The sequence below is a fragment of the Pezoporus flaviventris genome, unplaced genomic scaffold (genome assembly GCF_033815535.1).
Source record: "Pezoporus flaviventris isolate CSIRO_AGI_PZ_B2104156 unplaced genomic scaffold, CSIRO_AGI_Pfla_v1 ptg000021l, whole genome shotgun sequence".
NCBI lineage: Eukaryota > Metazoa > Chordata > Aves > Psittaciformes > Psittacidae > Pezoporus > Pezoporus flaviventris.
Window position 1 is genome coordinate 5,122,734 of NW_026892569.1, and position 18,060 is coordinate 5,140,793.

Genomic DNA, 18,060 nt, shown 5'->3' on the forward strand with positions numbered 1-18,060 from the left:
ATGTAGAACAGTTGTTCCTTGAGCTTTCAAACTCCACTGGCCCATCTGCCTCCTACCCAGCGCTTGGAGGCCACTACTTGGGTTAGCTGTGGGACCACAGGCTTCTGCGTGCAGGCTTTGGTTGATGCAGCCCATGGACCGGACTCTGCCCGGGGAGAGCTGTGAGGAGAAAGCTATTTGATAATGCAGCTCGGGTGCAGGAGTCACCCGGCCAGGCAGAGGCCATGTTCGGTCTCCGGTCTTCCCGTGGGCTTAAAGCACAGCGACCACCACACACGCTTTGTCCCTTGGGAAGCCGTCCAGAGCTCCTGGGAAGCATCGGGGATATGGGCGTCGGGAGAGCCTTGGGGACCCGGGGCCAGGCGCTTGGGGCCGGAGAGAGGGAGGGAAGTGGCGGCGTGAAGCAGGTGTGGCTTCGGCTGCCCAGTCTGTACCTCCGGGCCCAGCGGTACCCCGCCTGGTTGCCATGGCGCTCAGGGCGCTCTGTCCCCCTCTCCGACTCTCTAGGCCTGCAACCGCGGCGGCGCGCTGGGGAAGCACCGCCCATTGGGGCGCCGCGGAGCAAGGTGGGAAGCAGAGGGAAATATGGCGGATAGCGAAGAACCGTAAGTGCCCTGTATGTGTGTGCTTGGCCGGCCCTTTCCCCGCTTCCCGGGGACGGGTGGGCTCCGGGGTCCCCTCTCTCTCCTCCCCGGTCTCTGTAGCGCGATACTGACCCTTCTTTTATTCTCTCTCTTTTAGGGAGAAGAAAAGAAGGAGGCTAGAGGAGCTGCTGGCGGATGGGTTAGTGCGGGGCTGCGGGTGAGCGGGCTCCCGGCCCGGGGCAGGGGCAGGCAGCGCTTGCTGAGGGGTGGCTGGTAGGTCAGGGTGAGCCGCAGCCCCGCAGGAGAGGTATGGGCTGGGAGGAGGCTGCGGGTTAGTTGTGGAGCCCGATGGAGAGGCGCTGCCTGCGGTGACCGTGCGTGAGCGGCCCGGGGCCCCGCGGTGAAGGGAGCTGGAGAAGAGGTGTTAGAGGGGCCAAAATGAGGAAGGGGGACGCGAAAGGGCGCTTGAATAGCAAGGACTGGGGAAGAGTAATCTACCTGGGGAGAGGACCAAGGGGCTCACCCGGAGTGGGGATGGGAATCGCGGGCTTGGAGCTTGGCATGAGTAAAGGCTGGTGTGCTGGAGAGCTTTGTGACAGGAGTGGGAAGAGCTGCATTGCCTGTCAGGGACCTGGGGAGGACCTCTAGGCTAGAAGCAGGTGACTAAATTTTGGCTGAAAATTAAAAGTTCAGGCTATGGAACTGTTGCCTCTGCTTATTAAAACCCTAAATTTTGTGCATCTGTCTTAACAGCCTTGAAAACTAATGCTCAGTAGTCTTTAACCTCATCTGCTTCCATCCCTTAACTGTTCCCTTCCATCTGCTTGTGTCCCTCTTCCCAGAGATCACCAAGCAGACTTGCCTGTCTGAGCGGTGGACTCACAGGCAGTGCATGTGTGTGTTGGGGTGAGGGTCACAAAAATCCCTGTGCATGTTGGATGGGGAGGGGTGCATGCCAAGTCCCTCATACATGTGGAGCTTTGAAGATGAGAAGGGAAAGTCTGGGCCTAAAGCAACATAAGCACTGTGCTGCTCTGATATATTAAACAAATTGTCAAATTAAAGTAATTCCATGAAATAAACAGGAATTTTGTTAAGCTCTCATAACAGATACCTGCTAACGCTGTAACAACACCAACATAAACGTTTTAGAAACCCGTCTCTGAAGTTAAACATAAAATCTCAGGTGGACTTACTGATGTTTTTCGGATCTCCACAATGTCCAACCTTGTAAAAAAGCAAACTGTAGTATAATCACAAAAATGAAGCTAGAGCTTACCGTTTTATCACTTATAAAGGAAAAGCACATCTAAAGGGAGTACTACTGCTTAATAGGTGTTTATATGGACTATATAAAAAAAAAGTTAATGTCACCAAGCACTGCTTCTGCACTTGTTTCCAGAAAAGTTAAGAATTATAATATAATCCATAGAAGTAATTGTGATGTGTATTGGCCCATTTTATTTGTATAAGACAGTGCTTAATGTATCCTGCAAACAGATGAGCCCAGGGTTCAGCAGAGGGAGTGCTGTATTTATTCACACTCTCTCCCATGATGTGAAATATGTGTATTTTCACATTATTGTGGAAACTGGGGAAGATTCAGAAGTGCAAGTCAGAGGTCAAAAGACCTTTATGAACTGAAATAAATGTTTTAGATCTTCAACTGTTAATTCAGTAGCTTACCTGAAGCCAGCAGTTAACGAGGAATGAGTTCAGTCTGCAGTCAAAACACAAGCAAATTATGATGTATTTATTCCTGCAGTTTAGTGAAGTTTTCCCTGTTACTGAAATTCTTGCAAAACAAACTGCCTGTAAATTAAAGTTACTCTGGACATACTGTGTTGTCCATCTTCTGAATTCTGTGAGGATAAAGGCACTCATTGTCTACATGTTTTTACTACATTTTCCTTCTGAAATAAGTCACCAGGAATAAATTCTAAACATTACTCAACAGTTATTGATCTGAGTGTTCTTCCTGTTACTTCAGAGGAGGAAGCAAATAATGCACCTTATCAGTGATGACACAACCTTTCATACTTCATAAGCTCTTTTGTAACAAGCTTAGTTTTTTATTAACATAGAACGTAATTGTACATACACATTGAGTGGTGCTCCTATTTAAAATGGGAAGTGTGCTCCTTTAAGAAAGGGCTTGTTCTGTGTAGGTGCTGATCCTGTGTTGGAAAGTTGCTTATGAGAGCTGATGTTGAACTATTCCAGTAAGTCTCTGAAGAGTTTAAATTTATGTACTGCTAAAAGTGACCTGCAAAAGCAGAAAAAAGGGTAGATTCTTACTTTGGTAACACTCATTTAAATTAACTGTGAAGACTCAGAGGCCAGTGTTGGAGCATTTTACTGTTATTATTCAATGCCTCACATTTCTAGTTACACACTGATAATTCTAAATATGATTTATGAACTTCAAAAATCTGTCAGAAAAAGGAAACAGGACTTGATACCCTTGAAATCTAAAGGGACAAAACCTCTTTTTCTGTGTCCTCTTTAAATACAAGGGAAATTAAAGGAAAATGGCTAGACCCTTTTTTCACTTCAGGTCAACTTTCACTAGTAAAAGCAGAATCAGTGGGGTTTATTGAAATGCCTGTGGTTTTCCCCTCTATGCAGATTTGTATTGTTGCTTTCTAGTTCTACAAATAAAACCCACTCATGCAAATGTTCATGTGCATAACTTATGTGCTTAAAGAATATGCAGATGCATTTGTATGAATGGTCAATAATGTAGGTATTTGTAAGCTATATAAAGAAATAAAACGTTTTGGAGGCGTGGCTTTTTCTCTATGATTTTTGCAGCTGAATTTACTGTGTTCTGTGCAGAATGGCTGTTGATGGTGGGTGTGGGGACACTGGAGACTGGGAAGGTCGCTGGAACCATGTAAGGAAGTTTCTCGAGCGATCTGGACCATTCACACATCCTGATTTCGAGCCAGGCACTCAAGTGAGAAACACTTACTTTAAATAAATCTGTAGTGTGTGTTGCAGGCTGATGTAAAGTTTCATTAATTGATCACCAGCAGTGTATGAATACTAAAAGTGCATGAAAAGCTTGTGTTTAATCAGTTGAACATTATGGTTCTAGAAGAACTTGTATTCTTCTCATAAGCTTGTGTTTCTGAGTTGTACACTGTCAACTGCAAGCTTGCTGTCATCGTATATAAAAATGTATAACAGCATATGAATTATGCTCTGTCTTTTAAGTTTCACATGAGAAATAGCAGCATTTCTCTCTCTGTTTTTAAGTAATTAGATACAGTAAGGAATTTCTTGTACTTAAAGGAGGAATTAAGGTTAATATGAATACTTAAAGAATTGGGAAAGATGTTTAGTAGGGAAAAGCAAAATCTGGGCTGTTTAATATATTTCTTCTGCTTTCTTTTCTTGGTGCATTTTGATTCAGAGCTTACAGTTGAATGTATTTTACTATTAGCCTTTTTAATATACTGTTCCATTATTGACTAGTTTGACACTGGGGTCTAGTAGAACAATCCACTGAAAGTAGTTATACAGTTAAAAAATCAATTCTTTGAGCCAGCAATGTTGTTTGTCTGTTTATATTTATTTTGTGTTATAGATAATCATAGAATAGAATAGTTAGGGTTGGGAAGGACCTTAAGATTATCAAGTTCCAATCCCCCTGCCATGGACACAAAAAGAAAAAAAGCCCCCCCAAAATACATTTTTTTTTCTCCAGTTTTCATAGCAGCAGTGGGGCAGGGGGACCCCTCTTTGCTGGTGTCTGCCCCACATGGCTGCCAGCACCATCCTGTGCTCCCCTGTTCATACCCCAGTTCCTCATCCTCTTCACAGCCTGCAGGGGGTGGGCCCAGCCCGGCAGAGTCTGCCCATCCCCAGGGTCCCATCCCGGGCTGGGGGTCTACAGGAAGCCCAGGAAGGCGAGTTGCAGCAGCAGGATGGCAGCTACGATGAGCGCGGCACACAGCAGCAGCAGCACCCAGACAGGGAGTGTCGGCTGGGCAGAAGGTGCCACTTGCAGCGGCTGTCAACAGCCATGCTGAGTAGGGCACCCTCATTCCCTGCTAGCATCTCCCATCCGTGCTGGCTCTCAGGGACAAAAACCGTGTCTGTCACCACAATGCAATGGGCCTCCTTCGCATAGTACAGCCTCTGTGGTGAGAAGGTGACGTGGATGGCAACAGAGCCTGTCACTGTGCCTGGTCCCAGGAAGGTACCCGAGTCACTTATGCAGAGGCAGATGACCTCAGTGCCATAGGGCCGGGTGAGCAGTGGCAGGAAGCTCTTCCCACCCCACTTGGTCAGGTAGCAGGGTGGGGGCAGCGCTCCTGCTTGTGGGGCACCTGAACAGTTTAGAGCGGCAGTGGCCCAGCATTGTCCTCCACTCCCCCATACCAGCAGGCCTGGTAGCGGTAAGACTTGTCAGGGATGCCGGACAGGTTCTCGTTCCAGCACAGCCCCATCACCAGATGGTCCTGCTGCCACACACAGCACTGGAAGTCCCATCCTGCCATCACCACCTTGTTGTCAGGGCCCAGCGTGATATCGTCCATCTCCCTGTCATGGGCTGCAGTGTCTTCTTTATGCTGGGGAACTCCCAGAGGCAGAGGGATATTTTATTTCAGTAAAATGTTTGGAGGAAGAGAATATCATCTCCTTAAATGGAATAATAAAGGTGGAACTTGCTTTTTTCAAATTAATATGAAGAGAATAATGATACATCAAAGGTCTTGCTTTTCTGTAAGTTGGGGTATAGAAGTTGTGTGAACTCAACAACACGTTAAAAGTCTGATACGTGATTAGCCCTGCAAGCACAAACTGTTTCATTGATAGACGTTGTTTTATGTGAAACTTTTATTAGGCACTGAAAATGTGCAGTAACTCATTTATAAGGGTCGTGAAGTAAAGGACAAATTGTGCTTTTTCATATTTACTGTATTAATATTTTGTTTTATATTTTCCACAGGCTCTTGATTTTTTGTTGAACACATGTAAAGTGCTGGTTATTGGAGCAGGAGGATTAGGATGCGAACTCCTGAAAAACCTGGTAATTACTCAGTTTTCACCCTTTGTGTCTTACAGTCTTTTTTCCTTGAGTAAATTATATTTTCTACTTTGTTAATTTGTCAGGTACTGAATCTTTAAGTTCTAATCAAAATACATAAAATACGTGCTGACACAGACAATAAACTTGAAGAATGCATCTTGACAGAAAGCTTAGAAGTGGTAGTCTAATATACTAAATGTTACTTGGCTATCTTAAACCTTGTCGTGGAGGACAACACGTTGATCTTTGTGAAGTGTAGACAAAGTTCACTTGCAGCCTTAGATATGGTCCAGTGTTGGCAATTTTCCCTAATTACTGGATCTAGGAAGATGAGAAACTAAGAACAAATCAGCTCGTAATGATACAACGAGGTGGTATTTGGAATACAATGGTGTCCTGGTTTCAGCAGTAACAGTTATGTTTCTTCGAAGTAGCCTGGTACTAGCTAAAATGTTTCTTTTCAGATGAAAAGTGATGCTTTCAATTGCCATAAGTAGCCGGCACAACGTTTAGTATTAACAGTCATAGTTGAACTTAATTCCAATTTATTTTTCATCTTTGGATTCAACGTGAGGTTCCAATTGCTGGAATTATTTATGTTTTTTCATAGTGAGATGGGTAGAGCCAGGCTGACTGTGTCTATGGTGACCTTCACAACTCTGGAATCCATTTGGCTTTCCTGAGCACTGGCTCTCAGGTTTTCCAGTTCCTCAGGATCAGTAAATTGGAGGTTGTATGCAGAACCTTATGCCTCAGAGGGACATATGTATGTCTGAATTCAGCCCATATAATGCCAACTTTATTGAGCCAGACGAAGATGCAATATCCTGTTGGAAATGTCTAAGGAGGAATAGATATAGTGTAAGAAGAGAGAAGGAATATTACAGTACTTGGTGTATGGATTACCAGAAGGTATTTGGTAGTTTTCTTACTATGGTGTTAGTTCATGGTGGATTCACTATGTGTTTCAAAAAGCAGTTTTTAAGCATATAAAATGCACTTATGGGATCGTGTGCAATCAGATATTTACCCAATAAATGTGTATGAATTTAATTATTTTATAAATGTTTTTATCCTCACAGGCACTCATATTTATCAATGTGTTACTGTTACCACACTGTTTGAGTTTGATAGTTTAGACTAATACTGTACATTTCTGTGGTTGTATATAATAAGAAGAATTTCTGTCCTTATGAATTCCATGGAAAATGTGTGGATTGATACAATAACTTATCATAAAATAAATTCCTTAGTTTACGCTAACAGCTGTGCCTTAGTCCACTTTACTATAGAATTTCTGTACTGCTAGTTCAGTATTTGCACAGGCTTCCTCCAAGCTTGAGAACGTTGATAAATCAATAGCCTCATTTAAAGCCAGGCATCCCAGATCCATTAACTTAGGGGTTTTACAGTTCCAGCACTTACATGTGCTCTTATTCTGGTTGCTGGTTTGCTACTGCAATGCTTGAGCAAGATTTTACTTGAAGAGACTATGACAGCTCCAAGACAGATTTCTTTCTTTAGGAATTTAGTCCTGGTGAATTTAACCTTTGCACAGAGCTCCTGTTTTATGTGTTCATTGAGACATAACAAATTCCATCTGTTGACAGCATGTTGAGATGGAGGATTTGTACATAATAAGGAACTTCATGAGTCTGCTGTGTGTGTATAATTCCCATCAGTACAGTTTTAAGTTATCATGATTTATTCTTATGATTTTCAGAACAGTAAGCAAATCTAGATTCTGTTCACATGTATTCATGTCTCTGGGACAATGAATCTAAGCTTTATAAAGACTGTATGTTCTGATGCCCCAGGCTCACTCTTCTTTTTAACAGGCTCTCCAAGTCTGCTTTGATAATATTGAACAAAAGGTGAACATCTATCAAGGAAACAGAATGAATGCTCTGCATCAAGGGTATCCAGTATAACAGAGAGAGAGTCTTGTTGCTTTTCTAATAGAATCAGTTTCTATTCTGGAGTACTTCAGTCCTGTTGTTCACCTGTTTAATCAGTTTCCCAATACAGCATTTTCAATGTGTATTATGCATGGGGTAGCTCTGTTTGTTCAGAAAATGTAAAATGTAAAGTTCTGAAAGTCTTTATTATATAACAAGATTGGGTCTTAAAGGAAAACGCGTAAGGTACAGGACTTGAATTTTTTTAAGTTACTTCAGAACATCATAGCACATTTCCTATCTCTAAACGCAGTGTTTTATATCATTTATTTCACTTCAGCTACAATTCACATAGTTTCTTTGTGTCTGTCAGACATTATTTTATCAGATCAGACCTGCAATCCAGTTTTAAGACAGTTTTACTTCAAAGTTATTTGCCCAGTCTGGTGATGGACTGCATACAAATGGAGATCAGGCAGAACCTCTGCCAGAGGTTCAGCGCATCCTTTGATAGGGAGGGAGCTTTATGTGTTTGCATTGGCTTATTTTGAACTGTGATTTGAAGGTGGATATGCCAGACTCATTTATGCCAACTGTGAAAATAGTGAATGTTCAAAACTTTAACATTTTAGAGGAATTAAACTTTGGTTTTCTCTTCCTGCCAAACAATGGTATTTCTTCAAATTCTACACTTTTTTTTCCCCATAATAAGGGCTTTTGATTTACTCCAGTTGTGAGGGAATACTGCAAATTCCTCTTACGGATCAGCCTACTGTTGACTTCCCTGTATTATGACTAGCATAAAGCAATATTTTGTTCAATAGAACATTTGTCTTTGATCATTGAAACGTGGCTAATTCCATGTGTGTAAACATCGGTATTACAAACCCAACAAAGGATATTCTTTTAACAAAGAGCAACAGTATACCTGTCTGCGCAGGGAATGAAGAGCAAATAGGTTTGTACCTCCAAAGGTTGTTTCTTTGGCACGTGGAATGAATTCTGGAGCACTGTAAGCATTTCATTTCCTGTTAAATGAAGTTTACACTCTCTTTTCACAGGCACTGTCTGGCTTCAGACACATCCATGTAATTGACATGGATACTATAGATGTTTCTAATCTGAACCGACAGTTTCTATTTCGGTAAGTGGTATTTTCACTATTCAACTTTTGGTTTTTTAAATGTACTTAAAATATGTGAATATGATCATTATTTTGGTTGAACAAGATGTCATTAAATGTTACTGAACTTTCATATCACAATAATATTCATAATTAACTAAATGTTGTGTATGATTCCTTCTTGTTCAGGGATCTGTGATGTGAAGAAAATTAACATAGGTTCCTTACTATTCAGATACAGCTAATGACTAATGAAAAAGTGACACCAAAGAATAATGCACAGAGATTGACATACCAATCTTTCTGGTGCCCTTTTCTTCCAAGCTAAGTGACAAATTGTATGGTTTTGGTTCTGATAACTATAGGTACATAGACATATTTAAATAACAGGTTCTTATATCTGATGCTTTACAGGGATGCCTTGATAAGGACAACTTGATTTAGTTGAAGATGTCCCTGCTTATTGCAGGGGGTTGGACTAGATGTCTCTTGAAAGTCCCTTCCAACCCAAACTATTCTATTCTATGTGATACTATCCATATCAATAAATTGTCCTCCAGTAACAATTAGTCATTTAATTCAGTATTGCAGTGCATAGAGTCTGGAAAGATTGAATCTACTAAAAAATGTGTTTGAAATTGCTTGGTTTCTTCCCAGTCCGAAGGATGTTGGGCGACCAAAAGCAGAAGTTGCAGCAGAATTCCTAAACAACCGCATTCCCAACTGTGCTGTTGTAGCGTATCCTTTTGTAGGGAAGTAGTAGCCCTGAAAGCTTCAAAAAACCTAGAAAACTCTGTAGGTGGTAAGACTATCTAAAGTAATTTGCTGCCATCCTCTCTTTTTCATACAATAAAGAACAGATTCATTCAGCTGGTGATTAGGAATTCTTTCTGAGTGACATTGGCATGCAGGAAGTACGCATTGGGGAAAGAAGACTAAGCTTTAAGAAACTCTTTTGTATGTTTCCTTCTATTGAGTCTTTTTATTCACATACAGTATTCAATTTTTCACTAAAATATTAAATATCAGGTTTGTTCATCAGTCTTTTGAGTATGTACTGGTAGCAGACATTAGTTTATAAACATGGAGCAGCACTTACTGACACAGGACTTTGCAAGAGCACATGTTTAGAGCTTCCTAGTTTGCCTACTGAGCTTTCTCCTCTGTGAACTATTATGTTGTGTCCCTTACTTTTGGTTGTTTTTTTTTTTTTCAGATGCCACAGATTCAACTGTGGGAATTTTCAATCTTAATTTTATATGCTACTTTTTATAACAAATAGTAACAAATTAGACAATGTTTTTGCTTTAGGGTAGCAAATAGAAAACAGTAAACTCATCTACTTTATAAATATATTCCTTTACTGGGCTTACATTCAGATATTTTAAAAAGATTCAAGACATGGATGAAAGCTTCTATCGACGTAAGTGGTATTTGTTTCCCTGCCAAACACTGGTCCTTTAGGGAAACCTGGCAGTTGTTGCTGCAGTCTAATCACCTACTTTTCCTGGTAGTTAGATAGCTAACTACTTTAGTCTTCTACAGTATACTGTACTGGAAGTATGAAGTATTGGTTTGATTGATACGCTGGAGGGAAGGAATCCATCCAGAGGGACCTTGACACACTTGTGAGGTGGGCTGATGCCAACCTCATGAAGTTTAACCATGACAAGTGCAAGGTCCTACACCTGGGTCGGAGCAATCCCAGGCACAGCTACAGGTTGGGCAGAGAAGGGATTCAGAGCAGCCCTGAGGAGAAGGACTTGGGGGTGTTGGTTGATGAGAAAATGAACATGAGCCGGCTTCAGTGTGCGCTCACAGCCCAGAAAGCCAACCGTATCCTGGGCTGCATCAGAAGGAGTGTGACCAGCAGGTCGAAGGAGGTGATCCTGCCCCTCTACTCTGCTCTTGTGGGACCTCACCTGGAGAATTGTGTGCAGTTCTGGTGTCCTCAACATAAAAAGGACATGGAACTGTTGGAACAAGTCCAGAGAAGGGCCACGAGGATGATCAGGGACTGGAGCAACTCCTGTATGAAGACAGGCTGAGGAAGTTGGGGCTGTTCAGCCTGGAGAAGAGAAGGCTGTGTGGAGACCTCATAGCAGCCTTCCAGTATCTGAAGGGGGCCTGTAAAGATGCTGGGGAGGGACTCTTCATTAGGGACTGTAGTGATAGGATAAGGGGTAACGGGTTAAAACTTAAACAGGGGAAGTTTAGGCTGGATATAAGAAGGAAATTCTTTCCTGTTAGGGTGGTGAGGCACTGGAATGGGTTGTCCAGGGAAGTTGTGAATGCTCCATCCCTGGTGGTCAAGGCCAGGTTGGATGAAGCCTTGGGTGACATAGTCTAATGTGAGATGTCCCTGCCCATGGCAGGGAGGTTGGAACTTGATGATCTTAAGGTCCTTTCCAACCCTAACTATACTATGATTCTATGAAATAGACAAATGCATCTGTAATATAGGGGATCTAAGGGAGATAGTTAAACTGCAGTCAGTTCCTCTGGACTGTTATGAACAGAATATTTTGCTTGTCTTAAGAAGTATGATTTAGTGTGGACTTTAAATAATAGACTCTTTTTCCCTCTAGAATTTCATATTATTGTTTGTGGGCTGGACTCTATAATTGCCAGAAGATGGATAAATGGCATGCTGGTAAAGTCTTCAGTCTTTTTAAAGTCTTTTTTCTTCAGTCTTTTTTAAAGCCTGGTTATTGCTTGAGTATAGCTAACTAGAATTGAACAGATTTGTGTAGAATGTGTTATTAAAATGAAATTAGGGCTGTTGAAACTTTAGCTTTCTGTATCTATTTCTGTTTTCTTTTGTCTTTGTGAACAGGATAAAATGTATGTTTTCTTAGCTGCCTTTTTCTTGAGGAGCATTAGATAACATTTGTGCAGTGCCCTGCAGCGGTAGTTTCAAATTTAGATCACATTTGTGTGGCCTTGTGCAGTCAGCTTTTGAAAAGCATAGGAAGGGAAGTTCCACAGCTTCTCTGGATGATCTCATTGTGAACGTTTGGGTTTTTCTTATTAGCCAAACAGTACTTACCATGCTGCATCTTGTAAATGTCATCTTTTAGAGCCCTGGTGCTACACAGTAGTAGAAGGCTTGAGTATTTACCAGTATCTACAAAACAAAACAACAAAAAAACCCTAACAAAACAACAAACCAAGAATTAACCCCCCAAATCCTTCAAACCAATTAGTCATTTGTTTTGGTATAGTATAAGGGCAAAACAGCATTCATTGGGGGGTAAGGGAGGAGGAGGGTGAAGGTGGTTGATCAAGTTCTGTGCACTGATAAGTAGTGTCTTACACACTATGTGCTCTTAAAATAAACTGTATATTAAGCATTCAGCCTTGTGATGTACTATTAAGAATAAAATTTTTAGGGTTTTTTTGTTTTCCTCCCTGCAACTTGTTTGGAAAATCAAAATCCAACAATCCCCCTTCTTCCCCCCATTTATTCATTAGATGTCATTTTTACACTATGAAGATGGTGTACTGGATCCAAGTTCCATCATACCTTTAATCGATGGAGGGACAGAAGGTTTTAAAGGAAATGTTCGTGTGATTATTCCTGGTATGACAGCCTGTGTTGAATGCACGCTTGAGCTTTACCCACCGCAGGTAATTGCAGCCAGTGATACTTCCTTTCTTTATATTCCTCTGATTAGCTTATTTCTTTTCCTAGCACTGTACATAATGTATTACACACTTTATTCTGGTTTTCCTCCCCTGCCCACACCAGGTCAATTTTCCCATGTGTACAATTGCGTCTATGCCCAGGCTACCAGAGCACTGTATTGAGTATGTCAGGATATTGCAGTGGCCCAAGGAGCAACCTTTTGGAGGTAATGAGTATATTGCACTGGTGCTAAACTGTCAGTTCTCTTTTTAACTGATTTGTTTTGAGTTAGGTATACACAGCTATTTTTAATAGAACAATCCTACCTTTTAATCTTAGGTAGCTCGTTGTAGTCAGTCTGAGGCTCCTCTGAGCTGGTGATGGATTTTCTCTGCTCGGACTCGCTTTCAGGTTCCACATTTGATCATGTGTTTACCTCTGTCATACTGCACAATGACTTTCCTGATTCAAAATATAACTTCTAACCGCTCTATAAATCTGCAAAGTTAAGATAGTTTGTGTATAGAATGTGTTAGAATTTACAATGTTCCTAGAAACGGTATTTGTTTAAAGTATCAAGTTTTAATAGCTTAATGGGGTATTCATTTTAACCTTAATGAAAGGTATTTTTTTCGACAAAACATTTCTGAAGAAGTCTTGTGACTAACTTACTTGTAAATTCTTAACTCTGCTGTAGAAGGTGTTGCGTTGGATGGAGATGACCCTGAACATATCCAGTGGATTTACCAGAAGTCATTAGAAAGAGCATCACAATTTAAAATTAAAGGTGTCACATACAGACTCACCCAAGGTAAGGGGGGTATGGCATTTCACTGAGCTTATGGCATTTGCAATTAGCCTGGATTAGCATTCTTTGTGTTTGTTATGACTAAGTTGGCAGCTCTGCTGAGAAAGAAATAGTTCTTTTCTCCCTTAATACCTTAAAACAGAAACAAGCAGCTTGTTTCCTATACCAGCACAAATATTTTTATGATGAATCAGATGTTTGTGATGAATCAGAGGAACTTAACTGGGACAAAACTGAACATTCTTTTTGCCATTTTTAGCCTGGAGCAGCTCCATGGTTTACATTACACTGTGACCACTTTTGCTGGGTCAAAGAGTAGAATGAGATTGCTTTTAGCAAGAACAACATTTTATGCCAATTTAGGCTGGTTAAGACTGTAGCATCTATTCTTCACTGCTGTGCGTGCCTCTATTCAGGTGCAGATGCAGAATGCTGCCACTCATTGAGCATTTTAAACATTAACCAAATAGAAAAGAAGTGGAGAGTCTCATACAGCATCTCCAGAATTTGTAATAACTTCTGATTGTTGGCTTGTAGTACTGAGAATACATTTGAAATGCTGAGCTTGAAATGCCACACTTGAACCTCAGTGTGTGCCTTTCTATCAAGAAAGGGCAAACTGATTGTTGTATATCTTCCTCAGATTCCCCCTAGTGTATTGCAGATAGTCATTGTCTTTGCAGCAGTTTATACTGGCTTCTCTAGTAGTATTTTTTGGTACAGATAAATGTGAACTCCAGTTATTAAACGTAATGTGCATGCACACGGCAGCATGGTTTTCAGCGTTTGAAGGTGGCTTAATTATAAAGTACATAGAAGAAAGATGGCAAAGATAAAAGCTTTATGCATGTTTTCTCAGGTATGGAGGGGACAAGTCAATAATGAGAAGCCAGAGGAACTTGCTTACTTAGGAATTTGCTGTGTTTTGGCAGGCCTGAGAAAGAGTAAACCTTGTTCCTGGTGTACAAACTTGTATGCATAAGAAATCTTGCTTCATATTGGTGTATGGCTGTTTAGCTGGATGGAAGAAGAGTTGGCTACAGATGCCAGTACAGTTTGGCAAGCCTGTTCGTGCAGAAGGAATTTTAAACTCAAATATCTTTCCTTCCTGTATTTTTCCAGTTAAGCAAGACTAGAACTGGGTTTGAAATTAGTTTTCCGTGGTAAATACAGAATACTTGGTTTTAGAATTAGTTTACTAGTTCTCTTTATGCAATACCTTATTTTTCTCAACGTGTTTGATCCATTCCTAAAATAAAGAAGCGCCCAAACACTTGAGCAACATGCCATCATACCTTATTGTTACAGAAGCTCCTGGAATGCTTAAAGTACTTTTGGGTACACCCTTCTATAATTATTCTGGATAAAAAGCCGTATCTCAGTTGTCTCTCCCTCCTTGGAAAAGACAAAGCTCTATGTTTTGTTTTTACAGGGGTGGTTAAACGAATTATTCCAGCAGTAGCTTCTACAAATGCAGTAATTGCAGGTATGCTACAAGAACTCATTTCACTTCTGCTTTACACACTTCAGAGTTTTGTAAGGGAACAGTTTGGAATTGAGAACTTTTTTAATGAGTTTAATTTATTCTTACGGTCTCGTTTCTGTTTTCCACAGAGTATGTGACTATAAATTTTAAACTTGTCTGTGACTCTGGGAGTGATCAAAAGCATTTAAGAATGGGGAAAAAACCCACAGTGTATCAGCTTAATGCTGAATCTGTGGTATTAATGCATAGAACTACCAGCTAACTTCAGATGTTTATTTTTCTCTTTACAAATTGTACTTGATTTACTTCTTGTCATTTTTGGCACATCTCTGTGCACTGATGTCTCTGTATGTTCCGAGCTAGAATGAAGAAACTTGTTTTTTTCCTCATTGCAGCTGTTTGCGCCACTGAAGTTTTTAAAATAGCCACAAGGTATTTCATTTCTTATTAATAACTTACATGATATCTAACATAATGGCACATACTAACGCAAACATTTGTCATTACAGTGCATACGTTCCTCTTAACAACTACTTGGTGTTTAATGATGTGGATGGATTATACACACACACATTTGAAGCTGAGAGGAAGGTTAGTGCTGTTCAAGTCTTGCAGGGTTGTTTCCTTGACTTTGATCTTTATTGAATTTAGACAGTTTGTGTATATTTCTGAAACCCGATATTGAACCTCTTCACCCCCAGCACTGAATAATTGTATTTCTGAAGTTTTGAAAGTAGAAACTACAATGTTACTTGTCTGCTACTTCTCCAGAGCGTTGTTTTTAGTTTGTAGGAATTTCTGTTCTGTTAAATTTTCTGTGGTTCTGGGGTCTAAGAGTAATGACAGTGGTGGTCTGTCCATGCAGAGTAGCAGGGCTGTTTACCTGCAGATGAACAGATGTTTTATTTGATATCCTGATAATGAAACCTTTTCTTCTACCCATCAGTTTACCAAAAACTATTACATATTTTATGTAATAAATAAATATTTAACTTTTGCATGTTTAGCCAAAGTTTCTTAATATTTGGAAAAGTAGCTTCTGGTATAGGGAGGTTCTTCAGACAGCTGTTTCTGGTGTCTGCTGGTGCAACATGGGCGTATCAGCTGTTTCTGCTGTGCTACCTGCTGTATTACCTGCAGAAGAAACAATACTTGACTTTACTGAAAGTGAATCCTGAAGACTTCCCCTGTCACATGGGAAATATGGTTTACAAAATAAGATACACAATCTTAAGAAGACTCATAAGCAAATCTTCCCCAAAAGAGGTTGTGACAGCAATTGATTTGTAAGTTTGTAGTATTAAATTTTATGTCAGGTGAAATTTACAGTTCATAAATACTTTGTTGCTGTTGGGAGCTAGTCAAACAGTGACAGACCTCTTCAGGAGCTGGGTTTTGTCACTAACACTTGCAGCAGTATTAATATTTCTAGAGATAAAACCCCACAAACACACAAATAGTTTTGAGACCTTACTGGCAGCATTTTTTAAACACTAATGTAACATGCATTCCTGTGCAGGAGAACTGTCCAGCTTGCAGCCAACTTCCCCAAAACATAGAGATTTCCCCATCAGCTAAACTGCAGGAGATCTTGGATTACTTGACAAATAATGCTTCATTGTAAGTGTGCAGCTATTATGATTTATTTGATAATTTTTTTGTAGTTCAGTGTTTCAAGAAGGCACTTTCTAAATGTATTTTTACCTGATTGTCTGTTTTTTCTTTGAAATGTTTTATATATAGGCAAATGAAATCTCCTGCAATCACAGCAACTATGTATGGGGGAAATAAAACACTTTACTTACAGGTAACCTGAATATATGTAATTATCTTTAATAATCTTCATTTAATTAAATTTACTTTCCTGAATTTGAAAGGAAATGTTTTGACTTGTCTTTACCTGTTTTTCTTCAGACGGTAGCTTCAATTGAAGAACGTACAAGGCCAAATCTTTCCAAGACACTAAAAGGTATCTTACACTTGTCATGTGTAGATTTTCATGATACTGCTCTAAACAGAAAGTCAGTTTTATCCCTCACTATGGCATGTTTAACTTTTATTTTGCACTATACTATGACATGTTTAACTTTCTTTTGCACTATACACTAGAACGTGCTTCATTATCCTTGTATGTACAATACCCTTTTCTCAGTTTGCTCATGGCTGAGCTTTGAATTGCTTAAATGTGAAACATGGGCAGATACAAACATTGCGACAAAGTTGAACTGATGTAAATGAAACACACTTCAGCAGTGTTTTATTAATTCTTGACAAGGTCTGTTGGTTTCCTGGTTGAATTAGGTGGGTATTGGTTTAGCTAGTGAAGTGTTTGCAGCTTCAGTTCATCATACTCACAGTTTATGGGAATGGCATTCATAACTTTATTTTAATTTAAAAGAAAGACAAGTCACATGGGTTTCCTGTACTTAAACTTCTTTTTTTCTGTTTCAGAATTGGGGCTTGTGGATGGCCAGGAACTTGCAGTTGCTGATGTTACTACACCACAGACTATGTTGTTCAAGCTTCACTTTACCACTTAATTTATTCATAAGTAAACTGCATATACAGTGAGAGAAGTCTGCACCCACCGTGTAAAATAAACGTGCCCTGTGGGTGCTAAAGCAGCCTGAATTGTTCCTGTTAGTACTAGCATTGTTGGAATGCAGATGAATCACCATGTTTCAGAATTGTATGCAGAAGCCAATATTTGGTGGGTTATATTTGTATAAATGCTTATTAATGTACAGAATTCTGATGTATAGGAATACAGTTTTTTCCAGTTTTCGTTGTCAAAATCTTAGTGTTAGTATACTTTCAGATACATGGAAACTTTAAGGTGGCCAAACCTCTTATTTTCAACACGTGTGCATATGTATATGCGAAGAGATGACCCTTTAAAAGGCAGCACAACAATGTGGTTTTAAATCGTAGCACTCCGGTACACTTTGTGAATTACCTTGAAACCAGAAGAGGCTAGTAGATTAAAATGAGCATTTTCCTCTTATTTGGTATTGATTTGATCAATTCTATGAAAGGTGTCAAGTTTGGAAGATATTACTTCGTTTACAAGCAAACGTGAAAGGACAAAACCATACCTGGATACACGGACACATCTTGCAGTCTCCAAGCAGCTGCTGTGCACAGCATTGCAGGATTGTTCAAGTATCATTGGTGCTGTTAAGGTATTTATTAATAAAAAATCATAAAGACCTTAGTTGTGGCTTACCTGTGGACATTCGAGTTTGACATTGGTTAAAACACCTAGGGTGTTTGGCTGCTTCCCTCAGAGACCTTCCAGTAAGCAGTGCTGAATACCTGAAGTCCCTGAGTTTACTTGATGCATGTCAGCTGCGTTTAAACTTTCCATCTTTTAAACTATAAACTGTGTTTAAACTTAAACTTCCCATATTCCAGCCTTGTGCTTGAACTCGGGGACACTGATATTTAACAGGTTAATTGCTAGCAGCCGCATGTTTGTAAGGGTGAAAAGAC

The 18,060-nt window shown here is 40.2% G+C and overlaps 1 protein-coding gene across 5 annotated transcripts; it reads left to right on the forward strand.

Moving 5' to 3' along the window:
- Positions 1–493: 493 nt before the first annotated feature.
- Positions 494–17,761, forward strand: UBA3 (ubiquitin like modifier activating enzyme 3). Of its 5 annotated transcripts, none has more exons than XM_061455765.1 (18): positions 495–605; positions 742–783; positions 3,423–3,543; positions 5,545–5,625; positions 8,585–8,667; positions 9,304–9,384; positions 10,026–10,069; positions 11,235–11,299; positions 12,121–12,276; positions 12,398–12,500; positions 12,972–13,085; positions 14,515–14,568; positions 14,964–15,000; positions 15,078–15,159; positions 16,088–16,188; positions 16,312–16,375; positions 16,483–16,537; positions 17,020–17,761. In XM_061455765.1, the coding sequence occupies exons 1-18, from the start codon at positions 586–588 to the stop codon at positions 17,106–17,108; spliced, it is 1,392 nt and encodes a 463-aa protein (XP_061311749.1). In that variant the 5' UTR covers positions 495–585; the 3' UTR covers positions 17,109–17,761. The 5 variants fall into 5 exon arrangements, 4 of the variants coding, with proteins under 4 accessions (XP_061311749.1, XP_061311750.1, XP_061311751.1 ...); XM_061455767.1 differs by having other exon boundaries at positions 550–616; XR_009743814.1 differs by lacking the exon at positions 16,088–16,188 and having other exon boundaries at positions 494–605; positions 17,020–17,102.
- Positions 17,762–18,060: the final 299 nt, after the last annotated feature.